At 39.2% G+C, this 10,664-nt stretch overlaps 1 protein-coding gene across 3 annotated transcripts in view; it reads right to left on the bottom strand.

Annotated features, from left to right (window-relative positions):
- Positions 1–343: 343 nt before the first annotated feature.
- LOC118329995 (paired box protein Pax-6-like) overlaps positions 344–10,664 on the bottom strand; it is a 21,141-nt gene continuing 10,820 nt past the window's right edge. For 2 of the 3 annotated variants that reach the window (XM_035664361.1, XM_035664362.1), the window contains exons 3-11: positions 7,933–8,063; positions 7,130–7,345; positions 6,063–6,225; positions 3,892–4,044; positions 2,921–3,003; positions 2,257–2,407; positions 1,853–1,962; positions 1,519–1,660; positions 344–429 (exon numbers count right to left, since the gene is read on the bottom strand). In XM_035664361.1, the coding sequence (XP_035520254.1) occupies positions 344–429; positions 1,519–1,660; positions 1,853–1,962; positions 2,257–2,407; positions 2,921–3,003; positions 3,892–4,044; positions 6,063–6,225; positions 7,130–7,345; positions 7,933–8,063 (1,235 nt within the window). The remainder of the gene's footprint in view (positions 430–1,518; positions 1,661–1,852; positions 1,963–2,256; positions 2,408–2,920; positions 3,004–3,891; positions 4,045–6,062; positions 6,226–7,129; positions 7,346–7,932; positions 8,064–10,664) is intronic. The other variant, XM_035664363.1, reaches the window with a different exon arrangement.

The following is a 10,664-nucleotide window of genomic DNA, read 5'->3' as shown; positions in this document are numbered from 1 at the left end:
TGAATGGCAGCTGATGGAGATGATGTGGAAAGAGAACTCCCCAAGAACTTTGTTGTATCCAGTTGTAGCCAAACCTGCACTGGTTTACAGTAATATTAAAATCCTTTAACTGGAAGAGTTCTCAAACCTTTTCTGTCCTGCTTTTCTCCAGAATTTGGTTTTCTCACACTCAATAATGAGAGCAATTTCTTCATATTCATTTGTTGCAGTACAGTCTGTTTCAGTCAATGACAGGTCCTTTTTGACATTCAAGCTGTAAAGTAGGGATAGGTCAGGGTCTGATGTTCCACACAGTCCAGTTGAAGGTCACCACAGGCAACAACGATTGCCGTGAGAAATGACATCACTGCAGGCGTGGCCAGTACTGTGACATGTCCGCTTCACCTCCTGGAACTTGGACTGGAACTGAGACACCAGGGGAAATCAGACCTGGTAAGAGGACAACAAAGTGGTCATTAGAGTACAGTTATAACAAAGACATGGCACACCAAATCCGACATCAAAGAAGAAGCTGTGACAAAAGTCAACTGTTGCGTTGCCTCACGTCGCCTATATTGTGGCCAAAAAGTGACGCTAGAACACACTACACCGACTACAGTAAATGATGAACTAGCATATACTGTACGCTGTGCGCCTGCGAGAGAGGTGATAACTCTCTATAACAGCAGGTGGCAGTAGTCTGCATTCGTCCTTATAAATAAAAACAAAAGCAGCCCTATGGTTGTAGGTTTGCCTGCTCTCACTCAGATGGATTTATTAAACATATAGAAAAATATCCGTATATTTGAGTGATAAGATATGGGATAAGATAAAAAATTTACATATTATCCTTTCATGTGTGCTGTTTTGGCAAAGTTGTTTGTTTCCCCCACCTGCTTTTCTCTTTTAGTGTACTGATTTGTTAAAGCCGATTCAAGATGCTCAGTTGGCTTTAAAAACCACAGATGAGGGATGACAAGGGATGACGGTTCAGAACACACTGCAAAAACTAGGGCTACAGCCCGACATTGGACAGTCAATATTTACAAAGATGTTACAGCTGCACATTGTCCAAACCCACACTAGTACAGATTCCAAGGTTTTCAAAAATACCAAACATAGCAAATGGTGAATCTTGGGGAACATTTCCATTTGATGAAACGGTCCAGAACATGTCACAAAAAAGCCTGAATCATATAATCCTTGCGGGCAATTGAACAATCTTGATAAGACTTCTCCTTGAGCGAGACTTGGTTAGAAACACAGTGGATCAAGCGAAAGGAACAGAATATATTTAATTTCTCTGTAAGGTCTTGTTGTCAGACACTTATAAAAACAATCTTAGCCAGTCAGTAGCAAAAACAAACACTTTTAATTAATGTACTTTGACGATGCGTGATTGCTACAAAATTGAAAATCAGTATAGATTTCTGTCACTCATTTCTCATTTAATAAGTCAACATGCATTCTGTCCGTGCAGGCAGAGGGGAGAGGAGGGTATGTAGAGTATCAAACAGTAGCCAGTGAGAAACTTCCTACCTGTTGACGACGTTGCAGAGGAAGTCATTGACTGGCTGTTGATGTGTGGCTGCATGTGTGGAGGGGTATATGTCTCATAACTTCTTCCATTTACAGTGGGGCTGGTGGGCAGCATGCATGAGTAAGAGGTCTGGCTGGAAGCCTGGAAACATAAATTAATATTACCTATTAAAAGCAGAATTTAACATCAGGATGAGTGATTCACCATTGGGTATGTGTCATGCAAGATAAACAGTGATGCTAAGGCCTTATAACTATCAAGGTTATTTGAAGTCTGAAGCTGACACAGAAAGATGGTATCTCTAACTTCAAGGTGTTCATGACATCATCTTACTTGCATAGGCAGACTCGCAGCCATACTGAAGCTGGGCATGGTTGGTAGGCTGTAGCTGTTGGACAGAACTGGATCTGACCTTCCCAACATGGATCCTGATGAGAAGGAAACTGGAGAGACAGGGATGAGTTGTGTCAAGTTGTGATACTCTCCCTGAGCTCAGGTGAGCAGGTATTTTATTAATTGTAGGCTTAGTGGTTCAATCCCACTGCTCACAACCACCAATGTAAGTCCTTAGTTATTCTGGTTCAATGAACCATTGTACAGTGTTGTTCTCTGTTCCTTTTTTAGCAAAAAAAGGATTTTCTACAACCAGAAAACATGAAAGACCATTCCGAAATATAGAGTAGCGCTTTCAAACTTTTGGTTGGTAGTGTCCTTGTGGTAAATGTCCTTGACAATACCTGGTGTAGTAGGTTGGGGTAGAGGCTGGTAAACACTGGCATTGAAGCTGCTGCTGATGGGAATATGGTTGGAGGAGCTGGACACCTGACGACGTTGATTTCTCAACTTCTCCTCCCTTCTCCACTTTGCTCGTCTGTTGGAAAACCAAACCTACACATGACAGAATAGAAAAAAACATCAGGTTGTTATAGAGGTTATCAATCTTAAAACATGACTGCGGTTGCAGTAACTGTTCTTCATGTCCACAGTGGCTGTGAAAAGATCCCTTCTTATAGAAATTTCAGTGATGGAAGACGAAATGTTTTTGTGCCTTTGTTGTTCTGTACAAAAACAAATTTAAAAAAAGTTATTTTGAATTTGTTCTAAAGAGAGTGTAACTCTCAAGATATCTATGCCTTTATCTAGCTCACACTGCTTAAGGAATTTATTCAGAACAATGAATGTGGATTTTGTCACTTAAATTAAAAAAAAAGAGATCTCTTGACAGCCACTGTGGACAGGAGGAACCATTACAGCAACCATAGACAGGTCAGTATTAGATTTGAAAATATGTGAACCTGTTCTTGTCTGATCATCACTAATTGCGTATTAATAATGTTGTTATTTAACGAAAACACACACACTGCCTAATAAGCCTAAAAAACAACAAATAACAGAGCCTACCTGTATTCTCGCCTCTGGAAGGTCTATTTTGTTGGCAAGGCGTTCTCGGGCAAACACATCTGGATAGTGAGTCCTTTCAAATTCTGAAACCAAAACAAATGGTGTCCTTACATGGTAACATTAGTTGTGCTGTGTCTAATTGCAGCCGTTCTCACTCCCAACTCATGAAATACTGCCGTATCTGTTCCAGGGCTTTATGAATGCATTGGATCTTTATAGATAATAGTGATTAAAAGAATGGTTCGATATCCCAGAAATATGCTTTCTTGCAGAAAGTGAGATGATTGAAGTCTGAAAAACATCTGCTGTAAATTAGTTCAACCCAGTCAGCCGAAACCAATCAGCAAATGTTTGCATGATTAACAACTGGTTGGTTTAGAAGAAATTTCCACAATAAAAAGCATGTTTTCGAGTTCATGCAATCATCAACAACATAAATTACATGACAGCCGACTAAACATCCATAATGTTTAATATTAGGCTATTGTATGACAGTTGACTAAACAGCAACACACTACAACATGTGCTAGGTGACAGTAGAAAGGACATGGCTGATGATTCTCCTCTTCACTGAGACGTCAACATGGACCATTACTGATTGGATGAATTAAAACCTGGCTGAGCTGTTACTGGTCTTGATTTTTAGTGTGGAAATCTGTTATGGAGACATTTTAAAAGTTGGCCTTAAACGTACTACAAGGTGTTTTTAACTTTAACTAATTATGATATATTAATTTAATAGTAATGCCTCTATATGACCTACAGAAACACACAAGAACACTATTGAGAAGAAGACCATGTCTTATAATTGTCTGATTGGTACATTGTGAATCGGACCCCGCTCAGTTGGGGTAAAGTGGCTGTTTTCCACACTTACTGTAAGTCACATGCAGAATACAGATTAACACAGGAAACAGCCCTGCACAGCGGTTATTCTTCACCCATACATTGTAAATGTACATATGCTGTACCTTTCTCCAGTGCTTCTATCTGGTCCTGTGTGAAAGACGTTCTGTTTCTCTGCAGTTTCCTCTTCAGCTGAAGCCTCATCTGAGTTTCCTCTGTGTCCTCCCCGTTGGAACTAACTGATATCGTGTTTTCCCCTCCTTCAGCCTGTGGACACTCTGCACCAAGGAAGGAAGGAAGGAAGGAAGAAAGGAAGTAGTGAAAAGGAAGGAAGGAACAAACAAATACTGTGGTTTAAGACCAGTCACTGTTAAGCTTGTAAACACTATCAGCTTGGGTCGAAAGACGTTTTCATATTTTATGATGAGTAAAAATAGCACTATGAGCTAGTGTTTTTGAAAGCAATTTTTGATTTAGGTGTAGTCATATTTTAGTCATCTGAAATGTTATGATTGACTAAATATCATAGGATTGTAGCTGACTAAAATCAACAGTAAGTTAAAAGGTTAGTTAAAAGGTTAAATGCTGCAGAAGAGATAATAACTATATACATAAATCTTCTTCAGGGTTTTTGGTTAGGTTCAAGTTTACATGTATAAATTACAGTGATTAGTACGTTTGATATGCGTGCTGCTTTGCAGCTGTACACTGCGGGTGACCCAAATCAGATTTTTTTGCTTATATGTAATATACTGTCAGTGTATGTGTTTTTTTTATTGACAGTGTGAACATCACAAATCACATGGAATCTTTTCTTTTCAATTCTAATTTAGGCCACTTTCATATGTGGAAAAATCGGCTGTGGGGACAACAGCAGAGCACGCCAAAAAAACAAGCTAAGGCAAGCTAAGTGTCCCATAAATGCTGATCACTATTGTGAACAATTGTTGTCCTGTATAGTCAAGAAAAACCGTGAGGCCTTTAAGGGGTGTAAGAACACTTTACAGATATTTGATTTTAAAAATATATATCTCAGAATTTCTGTGAAGAAAAGTAAATGAAATTGTTTGCATATATATATAATGTATATCCCCAATTCCCAAAATCATCCAAATTGCTTAGTCAGGGGTCGTCAGTTTACTCAATGGTATAAAAGGGGTCCCTTTAGGAAAAATGTTGGGAACCACTGCTTTAATCAATTTCCAGGTGACCCCATGACTGGAAAACTAATCTCTAAATATCCAGGTTTTCCAGGACTCGTGGTAACCCTGATATTAGCAAAATCAACACCAACCCCTGCCGTATACAGTACTTCACTAAAATTTCAATTCAATTAAATTTTATTTGTATAGCGCCAATTTATAATAGAAGTTATCTCAGGACACTTTTCAAATAGAGCAGGTCTAGACCGAACTCCTTTTAAAAGCCAAGCCTTGATCAGAGTAGACAATATAGTCCATTATATTAAACCATGCATGTGAGGTAAAGATGAGTGAAAGCACAGGGCACTTGGATCATGTGATCTCCAAGCAGACGGGAGCTTGACTCCAGCTCCCTGTGGAACTCATGTTATTTGTGGTGCTAGCCTAATTATTCATTATCCCCAGCAGACAGAGACTGCAAAACAGAATGAAGCCATTGCTCAGTGTCACAGTCAGTCAGGCAGAAAGAGACACAAATGAGAGCAGACGCCCCTTCTCCCTCCCCTACACACACGCACACACACACACACACACACACAGGCACAAACATGCTGTAGACTGATGAGGAGGCAGCAGCCGTGGTAGTATAGCATGACTTCGTTTCACTGTTGTAATCCCAGGATGCTGGAAGAGGAGCAGCAGCATATGAGTCTACTCCATGGAGCAAATGGGGCCCTCAGCCACACACACACACACACACACACTAAAGGAAAGGCAAGGAAGCTGCTTGTGTCAACTCTATGTGCAATGTGTCCTCTGCTCCATGAATTTGGGGTTAATTTTGCAAGTGGGAAATTTACTATAGCTGCTTATTAAAAAAAGAAAAGAATAATTTAAAGCAATCAATCAAGACAGACAATCTGTGAAAAAATCAGATTGGTTGTTTTCGTTCAGGCCCGGTGGATTCTTGCAGAAGACAAGAATTGCACTAGGAGGAGCCAGAGGAACCAGATTTTTCACAGATTATCTGTCTCATGTACTACTGTCAGGATATAGTGAAAATTCTCAGTTAAGATGACAAAAAGTTATCGTTATAAAAGTTACCTACTGCAGCTTTAAGTGTATTTATTATTAAGTTATTAATAGTGTCTTACCAGTGGTAGTGAGTGTAGTCCCAGCGTACCACCCTGAGCGTCCTCCCCAGGTGGTTTGTCCATTGAGCATCTTGAGTTTGTCAAACATCCCTTCAGCTCCCACTGTGCCCATTTGCTGCTTGTCACTGGCCAGGTTTCTCAGCACTCGATTAATTGATGAAACCTGGTGATAAACACAACAACGTGATTACACAAGAGCAGCTATTTAGTCGGATATGTAAATCTGGGTATGTATGTGGACTGAATCTAAGGAACAAAACATTGTCAAAAACTGACCGAAAGCATTAATGACCCAGTGTCAACCTTCAGCCAGCCTCAGAATGTCTATTTAAAGAAGCTCTACAGAGGTTTATTGAGGTCTGTTACATTCATGTCGCTGGGTAACGTTAACGGTTTTGTGTCGAAGTTATGGTGGCAGCTATGTCATGGTGGGGTAGATGGAACAAGCACACCTATAAGTGTAAAACCAAAAGTCAGTATTGACTTCTTTTAAGTTACATAGGCTATGCAAGTTCACTTAGCCTAGCTTTTGATCCTAAACTTAACTAAAGAGTAACTGTTTCACCAGTGCTGTGGTCAAGACCACCTTTGTCGAGTCCAGGAGTAGTCAAGACAGAACCGAAACTGAGACAGAAAAAAAAGAATGCTTTTGCCATTGCAGTTGAGATGAGTTTTGGTATCCAGGCATACGATTGCAAGGAAAAGTAGAAAATTGTAAAATTCCACAGATCTTAAGTATCTTTTCACCAAATGTCAATTTCCTGTTTGATTTAAATGTTACTGTATAGTTTGGTACACACCTGTATGGACTTTATGCAGTTTAAATAAGATCACTATCAAGGGTTCTGTAGGTTTTTTAAGACTGTATCAGCCTGCTCCAGATTTTTTTTGTGCCACACCTGCCCACTACCACAAACTATTAGCCTAGTTTGTGGCAAGCCTGCTGTGTCAGTGTAACAACTACATTAGCTATCATGTACAAGGTTTGTCCTATTAGTCTAGATGTGTGGCTAGCTTGCCTTGCCCAAATCTCCGACTGACTTGGTTAAAGAATAAAAGAGTCTTACACTGGGTATATTGTCGTTGGTGCAGACTCCCTCTGCCAGCAGTCGGTCTCTGATCTCCCAGGCGAAAATGGACGGACACTCTCTCTTGTACTGAGCGATCTTTCCCACCACCTCTGGAGTAGCCACCCTGGGTTTACTCCCTCCTATGGCCCGAGGACGGATTGAACCTGTCTCGTAGTACCTGCCCAAGATCTTGCTTACACAGCCGTTAGACACCTGGACACAAAAACAGCACACATCACACAGGTTATTGGGACTGGGGGTAAAAAAAATTGGTATCCAAAAAGTTTCTGTTTGGTAGATGATCCGTGGAATGATCACAGCAATGGTCAAACGGAAACATTCTGTGCGAGCCCAAACCGAGCCTGAACAATGAAAGCAGTTTTGGGCCTAAGCCCGACACGAACCGGAATTTCTGCTTAAAATGAATAAATAACTTATAAAATAATATAAAAATAGTTTATTAAATGCTAAAGTCAACTAAATTGTGCATATTTAGTGCAAATTAGAAGATATGCATTCTTAATTCAATTTGTGAATATATTATTATTTATTTATTTTAAAATGGCATTTTAAAATAGATATTTAAAGCCCATTATTTATTTCTGAATTCCTTAACGTATTTTTAAATGATATACTTACTGATGGATTAATATTTCATTTGTAAATTCTTTTTAAAATGTAATTTAGCTCACTGTTGTTATGCCATACAGCACTTTGGCCAACTCTGGTTCTTTTAAACATACTATATAAATTAACTTGACTACTACCCGAGGGGCCACTCCTCAGCATGATGAGTTTACCTGTAGTATTCTGGATATGTCACAGGGTCGAGCTCCACTGTGTGCCAGCTCCACTATCTTCTGCCTGGTAGAATCAGGTAAAGGCCTCCCATTCACAAACACACCTCCCAGCTGGTTTACTCCACTGTGACCTACACACAAACACACACACACGGAATGTAAATAAAAAGGTTTTCAGTAATTCTTTAACAGAGCTATATTTATTCTACAATGATTTTAAAATAATTTTAAAGTTTAACCACAATGAACTGAAGAAACAACACTGATCAAGCACATGCAAGAGGAGAGGAAGGAGTACAGCAGGGAACACAGGTTAGAGGAGATGAAGAGTATCTTAATCCACAAACATGTCTTTTTATGGACGATCTTTCCATCTTTACAGTACACGCTAGGTTTTAGCATTTTAATATGTTATAATTTAGTTTCTTAAGATGTGAAAAGCATTTTAAAGGTCCAGTGTGTAACATTTAGAGGATCTATTGGCAGAAATGGAATATTCATAGGTATGTCGAGCTACACCTCTACATGCCACTAAATACTACATATTGGACTATTATACTCTGGTTATTACAACAATGTTAACTGAAGCTTTGATGCCATTGGCCCACCCCCTCTATGCAGTTGTCATATGTGATCTCTTAAATTGCTCTTACATCTGTTCAGGTTTCTGGCAACCAGGGGCATGTCTAGACTTTTTTAATAGGGTAGCACTGACTTATGCGGAAGTGGCATGAAGTATGTGTTTGACCTTTCCAGTCATTCCCAATTTATCCCATTCCAACACTGTTTATGAACCCCAGTATGCAGAAATATTTAAATACCTTTAGCGAGAATAATACATTTATACTCCATGCAAAAAAAACTGCATGGAATTAGCATAAAGTGGGGATGTCTGCCAAGGGGAGTATTCATTGGAGCAATTTTCATTTAGATATCTTGAGGTTAGAGGAAAATGGCCATGTCACTTTGTCTGTTACCAACATTCAGCTTAACTTTGGAGAATTAATTAGCCCCCTTCTGCACATGATTGCTTGTTATTGTTGGTACCAATGCGTTAGGTCATCTAGATTCATATGATACGAGTATCATCACTCTAGCTTTACCTGAGAGGTAAGGATAATGGGGCACTTGGAGTGGCCAATCAGATTTCAGGGGTGGCCAGTGCCACCCAGGCCCCCTCTCTGGACACACCCCTGCTGGCAACTACCACTATCTAAATAAATCTTTAACTGAGATAAATCAATTTCATTCAGAAAGCTGACAAACTACTGTCTATTACATACATACACAGAATATAATGTATATGACTTTTTCAGAAGTTCCATCAAAAACACAGATGATGTGTTCATTTATTACTTCAAATTTACCTTTATGGATACAGACTGAATCCAAATCTGTTTTTTTTACTGTTGTTTAAATTTAATTAAGATACATTTTAAGGAATTACCAAGAAATGGCACACCCACAGATTAACACACCAACAGCACTGTCCTTTATTGCTGTAGCTCTAATTCTAGAGAAGAAGAGAAACTGTGCCCTGACAGGAACCTCCAGCTTTAAGGGGGAGGGAGAGGGAGTGAAAATCATCAGGCTGCAGACTGGCACTTCTGTAGGTTTTTGTGTGAAGCTTAAAACGCTCTGTCTGCTGATCAACACGTTGCAGGTCTTGACATGTTTGTCTCGGCAACAGCAGACCATAGCCTGTGCCGTGACACTGTGCAGGTTAAGTAGGGATTTACACTGAATCAATTGTCTATTGTCTGTTAATGGCTCTGTGGGGGAAAGCATATTGCAGATTTATAACCCTCTCAACGGGACATTAATAAATCATACAACCAGCCAACACGCGTGCACACACGCATGCACGCACACACGCACGCACGCGCACACACACACTTGTAAGCAGTGATGTGGAGCTGCTGTAAATCAAAAGAGGTTTCGCTATAGATGCTCCATTGAGTAATCATCAGATAATGACTATCACAACAATATATAGTATTCTATTATGCTTATATATTATTCTTTAGGGTGAGAAACACACTGCAAATATCACCACTTAATCAACATTATTTTAAAAAGTATAGTAATATAAGAAGTGAAGGAATATTACAACCTTCATCAGCTTATAAAAAAATGTTTTTAGAGATGAGTGAATCTTTTTTGAAACGGCCTAATACTAGCAGTACGTACTGACTTAATGTAGCATGTAGTATGTACACAATAGAAAGAAATTTCCAGCATGCATCTGTGTCCCACAAAGCAAAGCACTGTAATTATCACAATCAACAAAAATGGAAAAAAAAAATGTTTACTATTTCATAACCAGATTCTCACTTCTGAGAATGTTTGAGCCGAGAAATTTACACAGTTGAAGAAAAATTATGTGAAAAAAATTTGCTCAAACTGAGTTCGGAAGCTCCATAAGCGCCTGTGTTGGTAGCTATATAAAAGGGCAGGCACTTAAAAAATACAATATGCAGGTGATAAACCATCTATCATCATCTATCTATTCCACCAATGAAATCAATGAACCATATAACGTAGTCAATCTCTTACTGTATACAGTCTGCAGAAGAAAGAAAAAACATTTTCCATGGAGAAAAGCCTTTAGTACCGTTCTTTGCTCTTCTTTCAATTAAGAAATTGACACCATTATTGTTTTCAAGCTAACACTCACTTCTCACACACACCTAGCATTAAACCACAAGGGCAGCCTGTCATGGCAGCTCCTA

This window comes from Morone saxatilis, unplaced genomic scaffold (genome assembly GCF_004916995.1).
Source record: "Morone saxatilis isolate NCDOM2014 unplaced genomic scaffold, NCSU_SB_2.0 Contig2, whole genome shotgun sequence".
Classification (NCBI taxonomy): Eukaryota; Metazoa; Chordata; class Actinopteri; family Moronidae; genus Morone; species Morone saxatilis.
Note: the sequence above shows the minus strand (reverse complement) of the source record. Positions and strands in the feature narration are given on the sequence as shown.